This window comes from Xiphophorus maculatus, chromosome 18 (assembly GCF_002775205.1).
Source record: "Xiphophorus maculatus strain JP 163 A chromosome 18, X_maculatus-5.0-male, whole genome shotgun sequence".
NCBI lineage: Eukaryota > Metazoa > Chordata > Actinopteri > Cyprinodontiformes > Poeciliidae > Xiphophorus > Xiphophorus maculatus.
Window position 1 is genome coordinate 10,973,341 of NC_036460.1, and position 25,271 is coordinate 10,998,611.

At 37.5% G+C, this 25,271-nt stretch overlaps 1 protein-coding gene across 3 annotated transcripts in view; it reads left to right on the forward strand.

Annotated features, from left to right (window-relative positions):
- Positions 1-25,271, forward strand: part of ecel1 (endothelin converting enzyme like 1) — a 137,607-nt gene that overhangs the window by 106,115 nt on the left and 6,221 nt on the right. For all 3 annotated transcript variants that reach the window (XM_023351777.1, XM_023351778.1, XM_023351779.1), the window contains 8 exons: positions 7,571-7,793; positions 13,556-13,654; positions 14,140-14,214; positions 16,886-16,989; positions 17,786-17,844; positions 19,498-19,549; positions 22,580-22,647; positions 23,067-23,191. In XM_023351777.1, the coding sequence (XP_023207545.1) occupies positions 7,571-7,793; positions 13,556-13,654; positions 14,140-14,214; positions 16,886-16,989; positions 17,786-17,844; positions 19,498-19,549; positions 22,580-22,647; positions 23,067-23,191 (805 nt within the window). The remainder of the gene's footprint in view (positions 1-7,570; positions 7,794-13,555; positions 13,655-14,139; positions 14,215-16,885; positions 16,990-17,785; positions 17,845-19,497; positions 19,550-22,579; positions 22,648-23,066; positions 23,192-25,271) is intronic.

Sequence of the window (25,271 nt, forward strand, 5' to 3'; positions counted from 1 at the left end):
GTGTGGGGTGAAAGTTCAACTGGAGACTGAAGCTCCAAGGAGTAGCTTTGTGGAAATAGGCAGCTTTTTTCCACAAAGTGCTCCCAAGGATTTATGCACCCCTGAATGGTTGCTAGGGGAGATTAAAGGATTTCTCAAACATGCATGGAGGAATCAAAACAACACTTAAGCATGTTTTTGAAAAAATAACACTACAGCATGACGTAAAGCTTAAAAAAAATGGATTTTACATCATACCTGCCCTTTAAGATGAAAACGGGGTTATGATCCTTTCTTCTAATAAGACAAGCTTGCTTTTTTTCCACCTTCCAAGATGAGGTGATTGTATTCTCATCATGACACAAATCACACCACTAGTTCGGTACTCAGCAATGACAAAGCCCACAGCTCCAGGGTCATCAGTATGTTCAGTAAATGACCAGACTGTATGAGCTTTAATGATCCTCTGGAGCGAGGGATCGCTCTCTATGATGCACAACCTGTCCGTTTTAAACACAGAACCCTTTCTGTCAGGTAGTGAATAAGGTGTAGAGGCATCCACCTGTATTTTCTGACTAAATTGTGTCATAAGCACCGGGGAAATCAAAGAACATGATCCCCACAGTGCTCCCTGAAGAAGGTGGATGATAGCATCTTGAAGAACTGCCCCATGGCAAAAAGCAAACTGCGGTACGTCCTGAGAGCAGCCGACTTGCTTTCCAAGGTGCAGAATTTGAATTGGGCCAGGATTCTTCATGGCTCGGCCGTGACACACGCTTTACGCTGTGTCCTCATGGAACAATTGTCTCTCTTTGTCTCTGCCAGTGCCTGAGTTTGAGTTCTTGAAGTTAGCTGCTGTGAAGTTATCAGAATTAGGTCCCTTATGCTTGGATGTCGGATGTCTTTTGAGCTGTTTTTAATTGATTCAATCAGTCCCAGGATTCATTGATATTTTCAACAAACTCAGTGATATGACATCTTTCTACTACAGGTGAGAAAAGGCATTTTTGACAATAACCGCACAGAGATTCACTTCAGAAAATCCTAACCAACCAGCATTTTCTGGGCTGCAATTTGTGATGAACTAAAGCAGAAAATGACTAAAATAAGGGCAACACAGCATCTCTGATTTTAGTTGTAGAAAACACCATAATTTTCTATTTGAAGCTCTTGGTTAAATGAAAATTATTTTAAATCTGAGTCTGTGGGGGAAATTAATAATTTTAAACCATAAATCCCAATGGATGGGGTTACTAAAAAAGTATGTGACTATATTCTTAATCTCTTACTTGTTGCTTGTTCGCGTTTATTTCAGATCACTTCCTGTCTTTTTATCATCCTCTCCATAGTTACATCACAAATTCTTAATTTTTCTCCCCCACCCCATCATCCTCATACTTTCAGATTGATAAAATTCCCGTCATATAATTCTACTGACAATAACCGTCACCCCTTGATGTCTCCCCTTCATCCATCCATCACTTTTCTCCTCTTCTTTCTCCCTCTTGTGTGTGTGAATGTGTGTGCTGTTCCTCTCGTGGCTGTGAATGCAGCCAATCCCATTAGTCAGATGAGCGGACCTCCAATGAGGGGGAAAGCGTAATGACAACACCAGCGTCTCCTCCACTTCCAGCTCCCTCCCTTGCCACTACCGTCTGTTCTCTCCGTCACTCATGAGGGGGTGTGTATGCGAGTGTGAGAATCCAGTGTGTGTGTCTGTCTGTTTGGGCCTTGCAATCCAAAGCCTAGCAGGGGTAGTCTGTTCGCTGTGTGTTTACTTAGGTGAGTTGGCGTGCACTGTGTGAGTGTTCATGACTAATCCAGAGATGTAAAACAGCAGCAATTGAGAGTTCACTCCCTGCTGGGCCCATCAAGTACTTTCTGAGAAAGCTTTTCCCCAAACAGTACATTTTATTTTGCTGTGGCTGTCAGCTGTCAAGGTTGGAATCCCAGCAGGGCCTCCTGAGCTGAAAACACATGCCGTTCAGCTACCGTAAGGTATTATGTATAAAAGTCTTACTAAAAGCCTTTGTCTGTCTGCGTAGAGTTTGGGTGGACAGCCTGGGAATTAGCATGTATCTCTAATTACTCTAATTTAACATTCATAAAGATCAAACTCAGAGAGTTGCCCCCTAAGTGTCCATCTAAAATTAAAACGTAGCTGGAGTGAAGTTTGGAATAGAGGAGACCCTCCCTCCTCCATTACCTGCATGGTCATTACCTGCAGTAATGTGTTAATGTAGTGCAAAGGGACAGTGTCTTTTCATCTCCTTAACTAGCTCCATTAAAACCCATTCAGCTAATGAGCCTTCAGTCAGTTCTGTGGTAATTAAAGCCTATGCTGCTTAAACTGTGCAGCTCTCTGACAGACACTTTCATTCCCTTCTGTTGTGGCTCCTTATTCTCTGAACAAAATCTACTCTAATACAGTTTCTTCTTGTTTTAGTTTGTGCACCATGCAGGATTTCTAGAAGCAAAAGAAGATGCAAATGATAGAAAAATCTATCATTTTTCTAATGTAAAAAAGTAGGCCAATCAATAATTTCACAACTTTTTATACATGTGAACTATTTTGAAAGAAATTATATTTACATATTAAAAAGCTCTAACAACCTTGCTGCATAAATGTGCAAACTCCTAAATTGTTGGTGTCCAAAGATTTTGCACTGTAGGCCAAAATTTGAGAGCGTAGAGATTTGAGAGAGGATTCAGGGTCATTTTTTTTCCAATTAAGAGCAAAATAATTTTGTTGTTCTTTCTGTTTTACCTGCTTAACTATAAATAAAACATAAAATATTTAACAAAGCAAAATAAAAAATATTACATCTAAAAACGAGTCTTAAATAATGGTGAACCCTTTAAAAACATTGTCTAATGTTTTCTCTTTATTTGGTCTAAAATATGTTTCGTCTATTGCCAGTGAGTCATGCAATCACCTAGTAGTGACTCAATGAGCTTATAAATTTTGACATGGTAAAAATAAATAGCTGAAGGTCAAATTTCACATCAGAATGAGGGAGAGGAAGATTTCGAACATGTCATGGTTTTTGGTGGCAGGCCAGATGTGTTGCTTACTTCAGAAACTGTTTATCTACTGGGATTTTCTAACATAACCACCTCTCATATTTACAGAGAATCACAATGTTGCTTGTGTGTCAGATTTAGAGGTGTACCATGAACACATAAATGCAAAGGTTCCACTTTGTACTTTTGTATGTACAAAAATAGTGACTAATTGTGTTAAAATCTTTGACATGCTAAAATCTATCTAATTAATTAATCAAAATGGATACTTTAAGGTCCCGACCCTAAACCAAATATGAATAATTTACACAGACCACGCTTACTCTGTTATTGTGCATGCATCTTGAATTGTACTTGATTATTAAATAACAAGCCACAGAATTATTCATATACACCTGCAACAATGATAGGCAACAGAAAGTTGCTAAATCTGTAGGCAAGCGTCTAAGAAGGAGCACAACAAATTTCAGATTTTTAAAAAGCTGTTTTCAACTCTGTGGCTTTAATGGGGTGTATAGGTTACAAAATGGTCTGGAAAGTTACATCATCCAGCAACAAAAACACTCTGTGTACTTTAACCAATCTTGACCTTGGAGGGAGAAACTGCATTAAGCTACAAAACGACTGAGTCTTTTATTCTAATAAAAGACTCAGTCTTTACCTCTTTTACCTCAGTAAAAGAGGTCTTTACCTCAGTTTTACCTCTTTATGATGAGCAACTGTACTCATTAGCCCAGTCTGCATTGCTAACTCAAACATCACCCCCATATTTATATTCTAGATATTTACATCTTGTGTCAGTCTTCCAACAGACTGCCAAGTTTTTCAGATTCTACACGCTTCATGGTAAATCCACAAGAGAGAAATATTCTGCATTAGTTACCCTCATGCTTCCTCTGAAGTTGTGTGTTGCTGCTGCAGAGCTCCAGTTGTCTGTAACAGTCCCACACAACTTCCACTGCTCTAAATGTCTGCAACCGGTACACGCTGTAAGTGACGCCTGCCTGGCATTTTCTCCCTTTTAACACCAAAATATCTCTCTCTAATAGCACATCATTTACTGTTTCCAAAACAGACTCTGTTTTTTTAACTTTTAATTGTTTTGTAGAATCAATCAAATCCATCTACTCATGTTTGAAACATCTATTCACATGCAACATATAAAATGTATCCATATATTTTATTGTTTTGGTGTGTAGAAGAACATAACTCAAAATATGCCCTGCATCAACAACACAATCATGGTGTTGGAATTTGTGAATTGGTCGATGGCCTCAACCCACATTCAATCTAAGACTGATGTCAGCATGGGGTCTGATAACAATATTGAATCTGACTGGCCACGCTCCGCAAGAAGCAGGATACAAGTTGAATATGAGCCACACAGAATACTTTTCCTTGTTTATGTCACATTTGCAATAAGTATTTCTTCTTTTCAATTTGGCGAGCCATGCAGATGTCTAAAAAAGCGAACCTGAGAGCAGACTCTACTCCAGTAATTCTTGTTTTGCCACCTGCTGCATCATATGCCGCTATCTTACAACGATCCCAATGTGGCAGTCGCAAAGAACAGTAAACAGCCAAGAACACCCAACCACTGCTTTCCTGTTTTACAGTCTTGAATAACAAACATCTATAAATTAAATGGTTTTGTGGGGTTGGTTTTAATCATAATTACCTCATTGTGGAATGTCCCCAGACTGTCATCACTTTTCTTCAGAGATGCATCAAATAAAGCTGCTCAACCACCGCCCCCAGATACGCATCAGAGATATGTCTTAGTTTCACCATTATCATATAGATGACTTCCACATAAGTATGATAGCTTTACTTTACACACACACACTCCCAAACCTACACCTAAACCTAGCTGCAGTAAAAAGAGCAAGTCAAACCTGTAACTGCACTAACAAATATATTGTTATCAGCACATTGTCCTCAGCTGTTACCAGAAGTCCAGTAATTTACTAAACCACCCACCTGTCTTCCTCCTCCCTCCTCTTTCTTTGCCAGTTAATTAAATTGTCCTCACAATTCTGCTGTTGGACCTCAGGGTGGTGTTGCCAAGGCACTTTTGACTTAACATCTGTCATGCATAAGCAATATTATTCATAAAAACAGCAACAACAAAAAAACAGCAACAACAACAACATGCCTGAAGTTTAGCATGCAGCTTCACAGTAGGAGCAGGGGGCATTTGTCTCTGCAAGGCATATTGGATGCACGGACCCAGTGGGAGCACGAGGACACACCAGCGCTGCATCGTCTGGGGGGCAGAAGACGCAGCTTGAATACATACATGAATGATCCATTTTCTCTTCCTCTGCTTGACATTTTCCTCAGCCCTCTGCTGCCTCGCTCCTGTTAGTCAGTCTGGATCGGAGGGAGCTCTTAACTGCTGGATCCCGCTGATTTCTCACTGTTCAGCAGTGTTTCTCTGACTCTGCACATGAGAGAAGTAGTAGGAGGTGTGCTCAAGATACAGAATCCTGACTCAAAAACTCAGGAATTAAATAAATAATTAAATAATACACCTTGTTTTAATTCCCATATTTTCACAATTTATATGAAAAATAAGACAGGTATTGTAGTTGGATAATGCTGTGAATTTAGCTGCAGATTTGTCAGTTTGGGCTTAAAGCAAACTAAAAAAATGCATCCTCAGGCAACACTCTGAAGTTTTTCACATTTATAAGAGGATTTATCAAAATTATTTGCATTTAATCTGCCACCAAATAGGATTACTAAGGTAATGACATTGCATCAGTTGAATAAAGCTAACCTGTCTCACAACAGTCTAATTGCAACTCAAGGACTCTAGCTCTAGCTCTAATTGAACTCTAGCTTCAAGGAAAAAGTTAATGTGTAGTTTTTCTATATATGAAGCTTTAGGTTTGATTAACAACAGGAATGAAGCTAAATCCCTCAGCTCTTGATCTGTGATGGAGTGGTGGAGCAGCAGTACTGTGAAAGAGAGACGCATTCAGGATCTTCTGTAGGATAACATCACTAAAATTAAAAATAAAATGAGTGATAGATGAATAACAAAGTCTGGATTTCAGAGGTTCAGTTCAGAAAAATCATCACCCTTGAAATATAAATTTTGGCTTTTGAAGATCCCATTTTCAATTGCTGTGCATATACACCTAAATAAAGTGACACGGACAATTCCAAGTTTGTCCGTGTCCAAGTGACACAGACAAACTTGTCCGTGTTTGTAGAAATATACAAACTTTCTACATTTCAAAGTTTGTATATTTCATACTTTAAACTTATTTTAATTTTGTAACAACCATAAAGTATTTTTCCAGCCTCTAGCAATTTTTTTTTTTTTTTGCAGGATTTTCCTTCATTTCACTCTTTCATATTCCTATCATTGTCCAGCTTCCCTGTCGTGTCGAAAAAAAATCATATCAACAGCATTATGCTGCCATCACCATTTTTCACAGTGGGCATGTGAGCTAAAAAGTCTGGTTTAGGAGGAATTTCGTCAACATAGTTTTGGTTTCCATACACGACTTGCTGCAACATTTAATTGGGACTTATGTCTTTCTTTCAACAATGCTTTTCTTCTTGCCACTCTTGCCTAATGTAATTTGTGAAGTGCACAACTAGATGGTGGTCTGACATGTCTTGCTAGGTTTGCTGTTTTGTTTTTATTTTTGAATGAACCAAGGCCTTCCAGATTTTCACAACTAGGGATACCAAACTCTGCTTTGAGCTTCTCCACAACTTCGTCCCTGACCTATCAGGTGTGTTTCTTGGTCTTCATGATGCTATTTACTCAATAATGTTCTCTAACAAAGTGCACTGAAGCTTTTTTTAAATCATTTGTGCATTTACAATCAATAGAATAGAAGAGAAATGTAATTTATTGTCTCACAATTTCTGTGCAACAGTTTCAATTAAAGCAAATACTTAGATGCAAAATGAACATAAAATGTAAAAAAAACCAAACAGAATATAAAATAAAAATACTCTAGAGTACAGTCAACATTACATCAATACTGTGTAGTTTTAGAAAAAATAGTGTACTTACTCCAGTCAAAAAGAACATGCAACTGAGTTGGTTAATTTAAAAATGTGCAAAACATGCATGTCTGTAAAATATAAATAACTGCAACAGCAGAGATGTGCAGAGATCAGCAGAAATGTTATTCATATTGAGTAAAGTTGTACACATACCAGCATGGATGTAAACACTTATTGAGTTTGTTGGGAGCAGCGATGCATCAAATAGAGCACAGCAGTGTCAAATAAAACAAACCTGGACTTTGAAGCATGGTGTTGGCAAAATGTCCATTCAGCCATTTTCTTCTCCCAGATAATCTGGTTCAAGGGTTATAAGAGATGGAGATATTCCCAGAAGTCAATGGGTAAGAAATGATCGACATGTGTCGATCATGTCCACATGATGTATGTCATGGGAAGTGGAAGTAGTGTGTTAAAATAATGTACATGTTTTTGGGTATTATTATTTAATGTAAAATGGTTTATTTCGAAAAACTCTTGACAGAAAAAATGTTGTGGCAAAAGACAAATAATGTACCTATTTTCTTCTCTTCAGGGTTCTGCATAACTACATGCTGTGGCGCATTGTGGCCGCGCTAAGTGAGCACCTGTCCACCGCCTTCCGAAGCACCATCCACGAGTTTTCTCGAGAGATTGACGGCACCGAGCAGCAGCTGGAGCTGGGCCGGCTCTGCCTCACTCAAGCCAACAAGCACTTCGGCATGGCTCTGGGGGCGTTGTTTGTCAAGAAGCACTTCTCTTTAGAGAGCAAAGTCAAGGTTGGAATATATGCAGACACGCCTCTCCGTCTGATGGCTTTAATTTAATCCTTTATTTTTTTTAAATCACTTGTTTTCATGTGTCATAAAATATTCCACATTTAGGCTCACATTTCTGCCTAGAAATACTATACACTTACTGGCCGCTTTATTAGGTACAACGTGCTAGTAGGAGATTATTCCATTTCACCAGCTGATGGTGGTTATGGCGACCACTGGAGTGCAGTGAACTCACTGTCATTTTCAATGTAACAGTTTGAGATTTTTTGCCCTTTGGTGCATCATCCTGATGTAAGTAGTTATCAGAGGACTGTGGTCGATAAGGGATGAACATGATCAACATCACAACTAGTAGTTGTGAAGTGTAAACTCTGCTCAGTTGGTTCTAAAAGGCCCAAAGTATATTTGTCAATATTTCCTAATTCTAGGGAGTCTTACCATCAAAATGATAGAGGTCAAACCTTTTTGTCTTTTTTTTTTTGTGATCTTTAATGGATTGTAGCTTCAGCTTCTTATTTTCATCTGGAAAGTCTGCCCTGATCTCTGATCCCAACCAGACATTTTCATCCATTGAATATATTTATCTCTTTTGGACCACTATTTGTAAACCAGAGAGAAGGTAGTGTGTTTAAATCCAAGTAGATCACTAGGTTCTGAATTACTCAGAGCATCTCCATAAACAACCATATCACATTCAAAATTACCAAAATCCTCTTTTTTCAATTCAGCTTTCAACTTTTTACACTTCTAGAACAAAGTGGGTTTTTTTTTTAAAAAAAAACAATTATTTCATAACAAACAGTATCATCAAAAGACAGTACCGTAGACCAGCTGTTCTCAAACTTTTCCATGCCATGGGAAAATTTGGGCGACCAATGCAGCTTGACCACCCAAACTGCTCTGGCTTCTTGCCATGGACTCCTCTGCAAACTAATAATGTTATAAAGTATGAAAAGAAACATGGACTTTTAGAACGCTTTTCTCACTATAATCCGCTATTCAATAATTATTCTAACTTATATTTGCAGGATGATTGAAAAACAGATTTGATTTCATCTGACATAAATGTAGTTTAAAATTAATGTTTAAAAAAATTGTTGGATAATTTATTTATTTATTTATTTATTTTGCTTTGTTTTCCTCATCTTCCCTCCAACTTTTTGAGGCCTCAGTAGTGACTCCTGGTGACTGACTCTTTGAAAAACACCATATATCATAAACCACTAAAGGCAGTATGAATAAAAATGGTAGTAGTCCTTTGTCAGTTACGCATATTAAAGTTTTCAACAATTATTGTTCTAGAACCACTAAAATATTCTTACTCTGCTGGCATCTTGCCTGGCTAATTTAAATTAATCTCTATAAACACCTAAACCAACATATTAAAAGGACTTTGAAAGGTTCTAAGTTTGCTACAATCACTCTAACGTTATCAGAAGGACCCAGTTCGTTTTCTGTGAAAAATGATATTTCCAAAATGCGGTAAATATCATTTTTCACAATTTAACAGTGAACAAAAACACAATCAGCTTTGACAGCAGAAAATAACAAAGACTTACAGAAACAAAGCTTTTGTCAAAACACATTCTAGCCTGCAGTTACGGCAGCTCACACTGTGAAGTCTGAATACAAACATAAGCATATGCTCGCTTTCTGGTGAATAATAACTCTCTGTTTTACTTAGCAGTATTTTCCTGAATTCAAAATGTTATGTAATAAAATGTCCACTCTGACCAGACAAAGCTGAATGTATTTCTGCAATGGAAACATTCAAATGCATTTCAGCAGCCCACATCATACCTTCAATTAGATGTTTTCTAATAGAAAACTAAATCTCTTTTGGCTAATGTATCTTCATAGAATAACAGAAACATATTTTTGATTCAGCGAAACTGTTATGAACATCTATTTTCATTTTCCTTCTTTTGGAGGTCATCATTGTATTATCTTTATTTGAGTCTATAGAGATTATGTCCAGCAGAGTATTTTGTCATGGCTCAATGGCTCTGATGGCTGAACTGGGATGTTGAAATCCCACCAGCACTAATCTCAGGCATCTACCGTCTAGTTTTGTTTGCTGCTTTTTTTCACTTTGCTCTCTGCCTTGGTCAGTCCAAAACATTTGGCATTTACTGCTGTTTCACCTGAGTACTCCTCCATGATTTCCTTTGTCTGTTGTCTGTTCTAGGTCATGGAGATATGGATCCTAACGGGATTTCTAATCTCTGTAACTCCATGTTCATTATTTAAACCCCACCTTGTGTTTCCTTCATCTCCTCCAATACAGCTACTCAAGTCATCACACACATAGTCTCATATACAGCATTTCTGTTCTTTAACCTTTTAAACTTCTGCCAAACTGAATTTTAAAGCATGAAGCATTTTGACTAAATAAGCCGTAGATGCTAATTAATTTTTCTGGATGGTATCTTAATTGAAAGTTAAATTCCTGAGCTCCTTACGTTCCAGTTAAGATTCTAATAAGATAACAAAACTAACTTTCAGAAGTGCTCCAAACTAATGAAGCCTTTTTGATTATTGCTAGGGATGAAAGCTTTTCATGATCAAGCATTTAGCAGCGGCTGCTTAACATCTCAAAACAACAATGGTTTTGAAGCTTCATGCGTGTAAATCTTGTATTGTGTGGATGGGATAGAAAGGTTTGAGTGAACGTGCTGCATTTTTGTCATTGGCCATGCCAGCAGTGATTGATTCTTTGTTTAGCTTGCCTGTTGTTGTCATGACCACACAGGTAGCACACCTCATTAAACATCACTCAGGTACCCTACCTTAGGCCAGTGACATTGTGTGCAGCTTTCACTCATTTACAGATGCTGCTTACCTCAGCATGAACAAGAATTAATGAGCCTTCAGGAGCTGCAGCTGAACAACAGAAGGCTGCGCAAAGAATGACTGGCTTTCTTGCTAAGCTTGTTATGGTGATTGGCACATGTAGAGACATGAGCATCTCGTAAAAGTGGCATTTTAAAAAACAGACCTATAATATCTAAATAGGTAGCAAAAGGTTAAACACAAAGCACTTCTTCAGGAGCAGAGATGCTAACAAAATGTTGTTTGTGCAGATGCTCTGATTTTCTGGCAAAATTCAGATCAGGCTTCATAAAGTTTTGACCTGCTGATACTGATGTTATCTAATTTCTCTTTAGGAGCTGTTAAGCAGATATGTTGAGCGGTCAATCATATTTAAAGCTCAAGCAATCTTACACTGTAGAACAAAGAAGTCAATTTACTCTTACATCAAATACAAAATCATTATATTTTTGGAATACAAATATTTTTTTATTGTTAACATGATTAGCACTATGAAAAATGCAGTCAGTGTGCATACGATGAAAGTAAATACAGCTCTGGAAAAAAACTGGAGACTATTGCACTGACCCCCATTAAAAACCTCATGGTTTTTCCACCAAACATTGATTTCTGAACTCTTCCTGAGTTAAAACATTAGTGTTGTTATTTCTATATGAATATGATCATTTCTCATTCTCTGCAAATAAATACTCTATTTTTGCTTGGAATTTCAGAGACATGCATGTCAGTAGTTCTAAGAAGTACTGACATGCATGACATGAAAGAAAATTATTCTTTTATTCTAGTTCTTAGAATAAAGGAATAATGTTAATTTTACTCAACTATCCATCCATCCATCCATCCATCCATCCATTTTCGAACACCTTTATCCCTTATAGGGATTGGGAGGGATGCTGGAGCTGGTGCCTATCTCCAGCTGACGTTCCGGGCGAGAGGTGGAGTCCACCCTGGACAGGTCGCCAGTCTGTCGCAGGGCAACACAGAAACAGACAGGACAAACAGCCATGCACACACACTCACACACTCACACTTAGGGAGAATTTAGAGAGACCAATTAACCTAACAGTCATGTTTTTGGACTGTGGGAGGTAGCCGGAGTGCCCGGAGAGAACACACGCACTAACAGGGAGAACATGCAAACTCCATGCAGAAAGACCCTGGGCTGGGAATCGAACCAAGGACCGTCTTGCTGCAAGGCAACAGCTCAACTGCGCCACTGTGCAGCCCTTTACTCAACTATATACTTATGATCATTTTAAGTGGTCTCTTAATTTTTTCCAGAGCTGTATGTGTCACCAGAAATTGAATAAAAAATGCCACTGAAATTTTAATGTTGTATATTTGTACTTATTCAAATACTGGTGACACATATTCCATAAAAATGCTTATTAGTAAGCCCAAATATTCCAACCAACTTTCTAAAAGAAACAAAAGTATTATTTACCAAATCTAAAATCCACCATCAACTCTAAATGCTTTCTGAACCTTTTTACAAATTTATTGTGAATAATTAACAATTTTTGGCTGGATAAGCAGAGTTCACAGGGAGAGCATTGCTGAAAGGCTCAAACAGGGTGAATGGGCAAATGAGCTACTATTACAAACCTCCACTGTTACCCAGTTTGGACACTTATAACTTTGATGAAAGTACTTCCAGTTAAACAGGCTCTTGATATTATCTGCCCATTACAAATAATCCTTTTACCACCTTTTGCAGGAATCCTCTATAACTGCTTCTCATAGTTTTACATCAGCGGGTCACTTATTCGGGCAGATCAAGATAATAGTTGGTTGAGTCCACTCACTCTCCAATAAGCCTCATCATTGAAGAAAATAAAAACAAATAATAACCTGAAACACAGTTTAATTATAAATATATTAATACATCCCCAGGTGATATAAAAAATCCAAAGAGTGTTTATGAGCAAATGTTGTTGATAAATTCAGATGAAAGTAGTGGCTGGGAGTGAAACTGGGAGGTCCAATTACCCAACATCTTTACGTGATGTTTGGTAATAAAACAAATAGCAGGAAAATGAGAGACTGTGAGCTTGTGTTAATCCAGTGCTAATCTGTGCCTTTTATAAATATGGAGCTCTATATTTTAATTTGGGAGTTTTAAACATGTCACAGAAAATTTGAACTGTGTTTGGTCTCCAGGAGCCCACCTTCAATTCTTGATGAAACTCTATTTTTCTCTTCCTCAGGAAACATGGTGTCTGATAGTTTTATTTTGTTTCGGACTCAGTGCTTCTGGTGCGTGTAATACAAACTAACTGGCCATAACCAAAACAAGCTTTTGCTTGACATTTTCCAATTGTCTCTCGCCCAAAACATTCACTGATAGGCACCAGCACCCCTCCAGACCCCACTAGGGACAAGGGTGTACAGAAAATGGATGGATGGATGAATTTTCCCATTGTATTATATTTACCGAAGTTTGGTTTATTTTAGTCGACTCATTTCATAGCAACAAGTTTTCTGAAAGCGGTCCATCTGACAGAAGGTTCTGTAGCAAACAAAGCTCTGTATCAAATACGTGTTTCAAGGGAAAGTGGTTGGCCGGTGGACTGTTGCACTGACTTTTTTTTTCCATAGAGAATGCATTATGCAGACAGGACCAAAAGGAAAATGCCTGGTATTTATCAATGTGATTGGGTCAGCCTGGTGTTAGTGGGCTAGTGATCTACTGGTTTAGTGGGTTGGTCAGACCATGTGCACTTTAATAGCATTTTGGCCCACCGGGAAAATGCTCTGTACGCCAGATGGCGTACAGAGCATTCTTGTATCCACGAATGTTGATTTATATAACTTTCTTGAGCCTATATTTCAATCCTACCAATATCCCTGCTTCCCACTCTCCTACAAAGGATTACTTTTGTAGTTTCGCAATTATAAACTTACTGCTACTAGATCTATTTTCCCTCCAGGTACAGAAGTTGGTGGAGGACATAAAACATGCCCTGGATCTTCGGCTGCAGGAACTGGACTGGATGGATGAGGCCACCAAGGAGGCTGCCAGAGCAAAGGTTTGAATCCTAAACTGAACCCTGAAATCACAAACACGACTTCCTGTGAGATCCGATTAGTACTTGAAAAGGTTTTAATAACTTCTTTGTGATTCTTTTCTTTTGAACGAGACTAACTGATTGCTTGGTAAGATAGAAATGTGATAGCATACATCAAGGGCTTGACATTGAGAAGTGAGGATTGCCTAATCCGGATCTCTCTGTGGTGCTGATTTAGGGTCTGCACTGCAAGATATCCTTCTAATACTTTTACAATCTAAAGTTATAATCCTTTTACAGGGGCATGCTGAATATAAAGAGCTTCTCTGTAATCCTATTAGACTGGGTTTGCTTGATTAGTTGATGCGCACAAGAGAGCGGGTCAGAAACCAGGCACATATGTGTGATATTCAGTTGCTGTAAAGCGGATGTGGAATTTTGTTCGACCGATTTGTTTCTTTCTTTTTTCCATCATACCTCACTAATTTCATCTCCTCTTCTCGCAGCTGAAGCACATGATGGTGATGACGGGATACCCAGACTTCTTGCTCAAAGATGAACTCATTGATCAGGAATATGGGGTAAGTCATGGACCTCCTATTTCACTTTGGCCCCGTGCAGTCATCCAGTACCCACACATCATCCCCTCCAGTCATTCTTCCCAGCATCCAGCTCTTTCTCTTGAGCACTGGAAGGATTTATCTTCAGGTGGAAACATCATGCATCACCGTGATTGAACTCAGTTAGAGAAAAATCCACCATCATTTACAGAATGGTGATGGGATTATTTATAATAAAGAAGCAGTTACAAGGGTTGTTGATTTAGGTCCAAATAAAACTCTTGTCAAACAATATGTTTATAAAAGATGGCTGACAAATAACTCAAAAGAAATAAAGGATTTTCATTACAATTCTGCATCAAAGTGGTAAACATGAAAACTAGAATTAACAATGTCCTTAGGAGAGGCAAACTCAGAGTGGTTGGACACAACAGCTACTTAAATATTTACACAACTGGATATTTTCAGATTTTTCACATTGCATTTTAAGGTTTGTAGTTGTGAAAATCTGGACATTGGCCCCCAGACATAACAATTTGAAATGGGAAGACAATCTAGCTTTCCACTCAAAATATTAGCTAGAAACAACACTAGTGACCAATTACAGCACAGGGTACACTCGCACTGCATAAGTAGTATTAATTGTTGCTGTGAAAGTGTAGTTTCAAGACAACAAATGTTGATTTGAATGTGTAGATGTAAATCAAGTACATAGAGATTGCAGAACTTTTCTGAAAGCTAATTATGCTGTAGGAATTGGTCCTGATGATGGAGTATAATAGCTAAAAGCATGGAAGCTTGTGGGAACATTAGCTACAGAACAATTGCATAAAATCTCATCTGGAAGACAAACTAAGCATTTGTTTTAGTTTACTTATTTTCATATTTTACCTTTAACCGATTATGAATAACTGCAACCTCCAGTGTCACGTCCAGCTAACTCAGTTCAAGATGCTTTGATTTTCTAATTAATATTATGAATCTAGCTTTACCAATAAACACTGTACCACGTCTTCTTGAGAATTAGCTCTACTAGCGACACATCAACACGAAATCACTGCATAATATGGAAGTTAAAGTTTCCATCTTTAGCTAGAAGATATTATTAGGGGAGAGAAAGTTAAGTTTATTCTGTTACTTTTCTGAGTAGTTTCCTCTCCAAAAATCCTACAGCATGTTTTTAGTAAGTTTATGCAAATATAGTTCCCTATAGTTTCCTATCATAGCCCTTCAATCCGACATCTACATTTCAATTTCTGAGTTGGTGTGCACTGCCTACAACATCTGCAAAAAAAAAAATCTGCTTCACCTTATCAGTCCTCTGCAATTTAAGTAGGTAAACCAAGCTTGGAGAGATGCCTGTCCAGGGTGAAGAGGCAGATTCACAGTGAGATAGTGTCTAGCCTTACTGTTTTTTCCTTTTTTTAAAACCTTCCTGCTGTGAGTTGTAACAAGTATTTGTATTAGAATCAGTAAAGGAATCCAACTGCTATATTAAACAGTGTTTTACTAAATTTCCAATCAAAAAAAGGCGGGGGTGGGGTAGAGTTTGACATCATATATTACGATTATCAGGGCTACCATTACTAGAAATTTGTAATAGAAATTCTTTTTAGGTCAGTAACTACTTGTGAATAGTTTCTGATGAAGCAATGTTATTAGTGTCTTATATCACAATTATTTGTTTTATTTACCTAGCAAATACGTGAAAACACTGTTTCAGGGGTCAATGAAGTCGACCAAAGTGATTTTTTAAAATGTTTTTTGTAGCCTTGCTGATATTTTCTCTCTGTAATGTTCCCTCTCATTCTGAATAAACTACAGACAACTTGACAAAAAAGTTTTCATTATGTTGTCTACATGTGTGTTCTTCTGACTTCACCTTACAGTAGCACCCTTTACTGCTACTTTAAATGTTTACATTGTGTCACTCGGTAACAGCATCGACACTGAAAGAGTGTTGTCAGCTGGATCTGGATGGGATTGTACATGGTGCATTCAAAGACAGGAAAAAGATCATATTTTTATGTTTCCTACCGGATATTCACTGGTTAGAGCCGATGAAGCTAAAAATGGAAAGATTCTGGTTTATCAGTCGAACTCAAAGTAATGTTTAGAGCAGGAGTCTGCAAACTTTACAATCCAAAGAGCCATCTTTGTCTTTAGTTCAGTTACATGAAATTTGTTTAGCGCTGCAAATGTTACGGGATGTTTTTAAGAGAGAAATTATAAATATTATGAAAATCTACTGCAGGAAATGTTGCCATTCTTAAAAAAATTATAATTTATTTAAATGTTTGGTGTTTATAATAATTAACAGCATAAATTCTTTGCAAAACAGAGGATGAATATGTTTTCTTCTGTGGGATATTATTTTTTGGAAAACTATATTAAAAACACAGTTTCTAACCTAATGCAAAAACATTTAAATAGATCTAAGATGTTGTTCTTTTAGTGTCATTCTCTTGAAATTGCTACATTCTGCATTTTTTTTTTAATATAAACTCATTCTTTATTATTTTCACCTATTATTACCTTGTAAAAGGTCCAAAGAACCACTTGTAGCTCCAGACCTGCTCGTTGCAGACCCCTGGTCTAGAATATCCAACATGATATGAATCACATTTCTGAAATTTCTTTGTTTTTAACCATTTATTCATACTCAAATCTACACTGTTCCCTTGCTTTGCAGTTTGATGTGAACAAGAAGACGTACTTCAAGAATATCCTCAACAGCATTAAGTTCAACATCAAACTGTCTGTCAGGAAAATACATGAAGAAGTGGACAAGACAGCGTGAGTGTCACCTTTTAGTTCTGTAATTCCCAACATTATCCTGCATGTTTCAGATGCATCCCTTTCCCTGCTACGTGACTCTCATGTGTCTAACATGCCTAACATATGTTCCCAGAAATCTCTCTATTGCCACATTTGCTGATGTACCTCTAAATTAAACAAACAGATCCTAAATCAGCATAAACAGCTGCAGAAAATCCATTTGACATACTTATCTGTAGCAGCCAGGCAGCAGAAGAGTGCTGTGGGACATACGGTTCATTTTTCTAAAATACAGCCCTGCTCGGCTTGGATTGAGTGCATTTCTGTTATGACAACACATTACTGGCGCATTAGTATTCCAGCATGCTTGACACAACAGTATCGTTAGCCCACACTCACATACACCCTCTTTATCACCAAAAAGTGGACGTTCTATCACTCACTAGGTTTTGTCGGTGTTAAATAAAGACAGAAACCGTCTGTCTTGTCGCTCCACCGTCTCTCCTCAGTCCATGCAGAGCCATCACTCCTTTAGCTGGAACAAGGGCATCTTAGACTGTCGGAGTAAGTCATTTGGGGGATCTATGCCAATCGATTTTACTGGCTTTAAGTGGATTACCATAAAGGAACCATCCATGTTTTTGTATGCACAGAGGCACTTCAGCTGTGGAATGTTACAGAGTGGCTATCTCAACAGGGGGTTTGGAGGGATAAAGGCAGCAGTGTTTGTGATTCTGTTCGGTGTGTTTGGAGTGGATAGAGTGTGAGGGGATCTTGTCTCTAAAACCTTTTTTTGTCCAATTTTTTTCCTCAGGTGGCTTCTGCCCCCGCAGGCTCTTAATGCCTACTACCTCCCTAACAAGAATCAAATGGGTGAGTGCATAACTTTTCATCGGTCACAGCCATACAAGTGGCGGATTCTGCCACAAACAAGCGCACACACAAGGGAACCCTTCCTGTGTTTAGTCACAGACAATTACTCCATGTTGCTGTCTGTTTACAGCAAGTCAAAGACAATGACTTCTGGAGGAACAAAACAAAAAACATGTTAATCTCGCCATACCATAATCCCCCTCATTCCTCCCTTTCTACAGCAGTAGGATGTTTAATGCACCCCTGAAGGAAAAACAAGCAGTATCACCTTCCTGAGCTTTAACAAATCTAGTCTAGCGCTATCACCCCTTCCTTCGCTCTTCATCGTCTCCCAGGATCGCCCGCCGTCTGTGTCTGCCTGAAGGATTCAATCTCTTCCAGAAAAATCAATGGCCTGCTCACAGATTGATGCTGGGGGACAGAAGGAGTTTGACAAACGCAGTCATCAGATCCACTGGAATATTTTTTCTTAGCAGATAAGCTCTTACTCCTCTCAAGTTATCCACATTTTTTTCATTTTCCTTCTTTGTGTTCATTGTTTTTTCAAGTGTAGTCAAGTTTGATTTTAAGACCAAGGATTTCTGCTTTCTCAAAAGTTGCTGCTGTATCAGATTTCTGTCTCTCAATGTGAACCTTTGCAGGGCGTTTCTGAGAAAACAACTTCCAGTTGTAGTACCAGAGTGGTTTTGATAGCTCTACTATAAGCTGCTGTAGCATCTTTTCTTATCTTCCCATGTATTCTGGCAGATTAAAACCTAAAAATGAAACAAATTTTGTGAAACACCAAGTTTTCACCTTTGAAGTAGTTAGGTCGTTTTTAATGTACTCCTAGTTGGAATAGTCTGTGTATGTCTGGATCAGTGGTGTGGAGTGCATTTTGTTCAACTGAGTCAGAAAGGCATATTTTACTTTTCCATGACTTAACTTTGCTGTTTTTCATTTTTCAAAAATGTGCATACTAAGCTGACCTTCTAAAAGTAAAATTCCAATGATTAATAAAAGTTACAACGGAGTCAGATAATTACTCACTGAAATAAAATGAATGTAGCACCAACAGTCACGTTCACTTTTCAAAGGTATCAATAGGCATCCAAATGTGAAAAAATCTTTGGATTTCCATTATGTTACATGAAATATGAAATGTAAATATTGTGTGTGAGGACGGCGGCACACGTGTTTTGGACGTTTTTGACATTTGAAAAAATTCATGACACCTTGAATTAGACGAAGATCAACTTATGTAAGTAGCAGAGTTTAGAAGTTAATTCATTAGGAATGTTATTTACTAAGGCTATTCAAATGTAAGGTGGATGTGCAATAGTATGACAATGTATTAGAATTGTAAGCAAAACACATAGGCTTAAAGGCAACACAGAACTGCATTCCATTAAATATAAACTTTCTTTAATCCAAAACATATTCATGGATGGATGGATTTCTTTATATATTTTTGCTTTTTGAGAACATTAAAATAAACATCTCTTGTTAATTTTTGTATTCTTACCACCTCATTCATGTTCTGACCTGAGCAAATTATTCCCCATCTTCTTTTCATTAATGACTGAGTGGTTATATTCGGGTAGGATTTTGGCCTAATAAATTTCTAAACACTTGTAACTCTCTCATGTCACCTTTTTTTAATCTGTCTCACAGTTTTTCCTGCTGGCATCCTGCAGCCCACCCTCTACAATCCTGAGTTTCCACAGTGAGTATCCCCGCTGCCTCTCCACAGAGAGTCCACAGTCGCTCCACAGCTATAGCAACGGTCGTTAAAGACCACATTAGTCTGGAAACCCTCTGCTTCTCCTGATGTCCCAGCACACCTGATTAAACCAATTTAACTACCCACCAAGAGCTCAATTACTGAACAAGCCACTGCTAATGGAACAGGTGTCATTGAAAGGTCGTCTCCCTAAATGTAAGTCCGTCGAGTAATTTGATGGTGCATGAAAGAAGATCACTTCCCTGTCTGTGGTTGCCTGATCTAACTCTCTCACTTGAGTATCGGATGAGATTTTTCTAATAAAGTACTAAGGAATTACAGTAACAGAAATATTGGCTACAAAAATTTGTAATATTCAGTTGCTGTCAGAGGTTAACATATCATCATTTTAAGCAGATAGCATACAATAGAATAAAATTATCTTCTATTTGTCACTCAGAGAGAAAATTCAGGTCTGCTAGCAGCAAAGTGAGGCAGATTAAAGAACATATATACATTTAAAATGAAGAAATCCTATAAAAACTTTACAGTAAGATCACATATACAGTGTATGAAAGACTGTACAGAATAAAATAGCTGATGCAGAATCTAAGAAATGTGCAGAAGCACTAAGATGATCACCGATGCTAAAATAAATGAGAAACTAGAACGTCAGAATTAAAGTCCGTAGTGATTCTACTTTTACTGCACCATAAACTGAGTGTGCTGATCAAGAAAGAAAACCCTGCTTCAAATATAATATCTTTAAAGTTGCATTAGGTAACTTTTATTAAAGAAAATCATGTTTTTTTAAATTAATTAATTAATACCGTCACTATGTCATGACAATATAATATAAGACATAATATCTGTGAAAAAATTGGGCCCCTCTGCCTTCTCCATGTGATCCTACTGCCATCTCCAGAAATACACCGCTCCCGGTCAGAAACAGCCAATCATAGTCAGGAGGAGGATCTTAGCACTGTCAATCATTGTCTTCATTGTTGGCCATGCTAGCTAGCCCCATTAACGGCAGGCTCCGCTGCGAGAAAGGAGCTGTAGTGCAGCAGAGAGCAAGGGGCAGGGTGTGAGCAGTGCATACTCGAGGATGATTGACGTGAGGTTTCACAATGTAGTGACAGTTTTAACAAATATGTAAAACAAAAACAAAGAAAAAAACATTGTTTCTAAAAGTTAATTACTTTAATTTTGACTGAAATTTACCCACATAAACGTTTTATGGACAGATGAGTTAAAGACTCAGTTGTTGACCTCAATGACAAGAACATATGACTAGTCTAGATAATTCTTTCAAACAAAAATATAATTTTTCAACTCTCACATACTGTGAGACTACACTACACTATATCACCTGTAGTTTTATAACTCTCCTGAACAACAGAATACTCACAAGCGTAAAACAATTAGACCTAGTGGCTGGCGCATTCAGCTTTTTCTTATATTTTTATGTCTTCATTAGAGGTTATCACCACTACTTTTGCTAGTGGTAGCTATGCATGCGAATCGATTTTAATTAATGGCTGTAAAAACATACACACCCCCCACACACAGACACATGTCACCATAAAGTTATTACTGCAGTAGCCTCAACCTCCCATATAGACTCTCTCACACACACACACACACCTCTGCACTGATGTTGAGTATAATGAAGCTTCAAACAGCCTGTTAGTTTAGCAAGGGAGTTGGTCCAGTGTGAGGGAGCTTATCGACTAGCTGTCAGAAAGTCATTTTCAGATGTAGCCATGTGAATAGCCTTAACTCTACCCTCTCATCGCTCTCTGGATCTGCATGTACAACACACACACCTCTCCCGCTCACCACAGGGTTCAGGGAGAGGGAGGAGCAACGTGAGGCTTTTTGGGGAGGACATAGGAAACTTTTGGGAACTTACATGATTTGTGCCATTTATTTTTTCTTAATCAACAACTAGGGAAATTAAGATTTATGTTCCAAGTCCCTCTATGGGTTTGTGCATTGCTTGTGAAACATATATTTGATCCTTTCTAATTAATACAAGCATAAAAAGGTGGCATTGCTTTGATTTGTATTCAATACAAATCCAAAACACATGGATTCAAGCAAGGTCTCATTTGCTCAGTTTTGTAATCCTGCTTGGCTAAGCAGAATTTCCAATGAGGACAAAGGGACACAAGCAAAGAAAGCCAAGTAACTGACAGCAATGAGACACCGTAAATCGGTCAAATTGCTTTTTTTGCCAGATGCTATAAAGAGGTCAAGTGTATAGCATTAAATTTGAAAAATCTGTAGGATATTAATTGTGGGTTGTTGGGGAAATGCCTCTTAGAGGGCAACTTTATGAAAAAGTATACGGACAAAGTGTGGCTATTAGTAAATATTGATAAATGTCTTACGACATTATTTATCAATAAAATTATTCCCATCGCGCTACCAGTCAGCTACATTAGTCTTAATTTGTCAGTCTGTCACAATATGACACTTAAAGTGCTAACTACCAAGGTTATAACATCACAGGGTTTTGAACTAGCAAATTTTACAAAATACAAACAACTTCTTTTCAAAAACATTGGATTTTATTAAAGTAACAATTGAAATCATTGAAACACTTTATCTCTAAGTGCCGGTCTATTTACTAGATTTATAATTTGAAATATAATAAATATAATAATGTCTATGTATGATGGTGTGATACAAGGACAACAAAACATTAAAAGATTTTTCAAATTGCTGTCATCACCAGGTGGTCACTCCGTTCTTGAAACAAGATGGCTGCTGTTGCTGTGGCATAGGAATGTTTAAATAAGACCAGGACAAACTGAACTCATATTGTCTGATTCAAAATGTAAAAAGTTCTAATCTAACTCTCTGTAAAGTTCATCAACAGTTACCAACGTGAGCACAGCAGCTCATAATTTTGACTTTCCATTTTTTTAAAAAACGATTATGTCATCCTCTTTGTTGTTCAGGTATGTGTAGACGTCGATTAAGTTTCAATTTCAGTAATTTTCCATTTTCCCATTCTGCTTCCAGATCTCTGAACTATGGCGGAATAGGAGCTATCATTGGCCATGAGCTGACACATGGTTATGATGACTGGGGTAAGAATGAAAACCTCTCTGTCCATGTTTTATTACATAAACAAATGTTATTTTTTGCCATTTTTTACTTTGCCTCCTCACTGTGCTTCTTTATTATTTATTTATAACTTTTGATCCCAGTCAAAAACTACTATGATGCTCGTTTGATATCTGCTATCCACCTAGCAATCAATTGGACAACATAAGCTTCTTGAGATGGTGCATTTTGTGCTTATTTGCGAGATAAAGGGGTTTAATCTACAAACAAAGTAAGGGGAACTTACAGTATAATCTGTTCTCCAAAATCTGGAGCGACAGCATGTCTGGCTGTTCTTTGACTGTGAAGAAAAGTTATAATTATGCTGACTTCATGCTAATATTCAACATCCACCCTGCACTTTTGCCCTTCATCTTAGTGATGCAATGGTTCATGTCCCTAGGGGGCCAGTACGATCGCTACGGCAACCTCAAACAGTGGTGGACTCAGGAGTCCTACAGAAAGTTCCAGAAAAAGGCTGAATGCATTGTCAAGCTCTACGATAACTTCACTGTATATAACCAGAAGGTGGGCTTTAATCCATACAACACAAGTAACACTGACTGAAAATGCATTTATTTTTATTTTATAATACAGTTGATATTTTTACATACCTCTCATTGAAATATAGTGATTCTATTTGTTGAAATAACTTCTAAGCTCTTAATTTTTGTCCTGTTTAATGGAGGCAGGTGACTCTCACAATATATGATTGAAACTTACGATACGACTTGGGACAATTGATCTGAGTGTCCCGGTTCTGCCTGTTCTGCTTTCACTTCATTCATTTGTAAGAGATACAGAGTTAATAGCATTCTAGTGGACAAACGGCTTGGTAGTGGCAAAATCTTATTCTGCGGCTTCAGTATTTTTAGGTGCTTTTCAATATTTTGGGTAATAAAGACGTTCATTTCAGAAGTTTTAAGTGTTTTATCAGCAACAAAATTATGTACACAGTCAAATTACAGTGTTGATGCTTCTCCCTGACTGATGTTGATCTAATCTTTTGTTTTATTATACTAGTTTCATGAAAAATAATTAGAGATTCTCAATGGAGTACAGATCTGGAAACTTTTCCAGTAGAGGTGGGCAGATCGATTCAAAATATTCATAATATTGATACCGAGTCTATATCAGTATCCAATCAGTACTGCCATAAGATGGATACTGTAGTTTCAGATCCCCTCTTTAAATTTTACATTATTTTTGTATTGTATTTTCTCAACTCTGAAGTAAAAATAATTTTGCTTCAATTTGCTCTCATGACAATTTTTTGTACTTTTTTTAATTAGAAAACAAACCACAGTTAGTTTTGTCTTTCTGTTGGTTTTCTTTATTGTGTTAATGTTATTGAAGTATTGTTTTAGACACCAATAGTCTTTATCTGAATTCTGTCCTAGGTTTTACCAAAATATTTAAAAGGAAAAACTACAGTTTGTTTGAACATATATCATATTTGAATAACAAGTATCGGTAACTGTATGGGCAATGCTGGCTCTGAGTTTGCTTGGTTTCAGATCGGCATCAAAATATACAGTACCGTAACCTCAATTTTCCAGGCAACTGGTCCTAAATATCAGTTTTATTTGAGCTTCTTAGTGATCACTTTTTTCTTGTGACACCATGTTCTGTCATGGAAAATATTCAGACATCACTACATTATATTGATTCTCAGGATTTGAGTCAGTCTGCAGGTTCCCATGGACAATTTTTTACTAATTACATTTTTTAATTAACTGAATTCAGTTGTATTTCATTACAGTTTAACTAAACTGAATCAGACTGATCTGACCTACTTCACATTGAATTGTATTCAACATAATGAAGAGTTTTGGTCAGAGGACTCAATGCCGGTTGCATGACAGCCTCACTTCTGTCAGTCTGCCCTCTTACTTGATAAAGTACTATACAAATGCAGATAATTTCCCACTATAAAATACATAAGTATTCAAAAATGCCATTTAGAAAGGATTTGTCCACTTTAGTACGTCTCACAGGGTTTCAGTCCGTTCTTGATGTTTTTATTGGACACGACATGGTTTATGATGCCTTGTAAACAAGATGTCTATCTGAAGGCCTTCATTTCAATTTCTATTCAGACTATGCTGAGCAAGCTCTGCACTGGTGGGAACACACTGTCGTAGTGGGGTCGTCTGGAAGAAATGGTTCTGAACTTTTTTTTGTTGTTGCTCCACTTTTTGATCATCTTGAAAAAGTTGTATCCCATGTTAAATTCTTAGCACCATTTTCTTTATATGCAAGATCTTTTTTGTGAAGTGGTGAAGGCTTAACATTTTTTTCTAAAGGTTACTATTGTAAGCAACTATCATTATCATCAGCTGCTCATTCCTACTTAGGAATGTCTCCAGCTGTCAACATGTGAGAGAAAGTGTAGCCCATGAGCAGATCTGCGACGTGAACCCATGATCTTGCTGCTAGGCAACAGTGCTGCCCCATTCCTACCTAAAGATGCTGATGGTGCTTTAAGGATATCTGTTCTTTTTATAGCAATCTATCAGTGATTAGTTTGATAAACTGAATTCAGCTGGACTGTCTTACAGCTACATTTCTGCTTTTGATTAAATTCAAGTTTATCGTTAGCTCACTA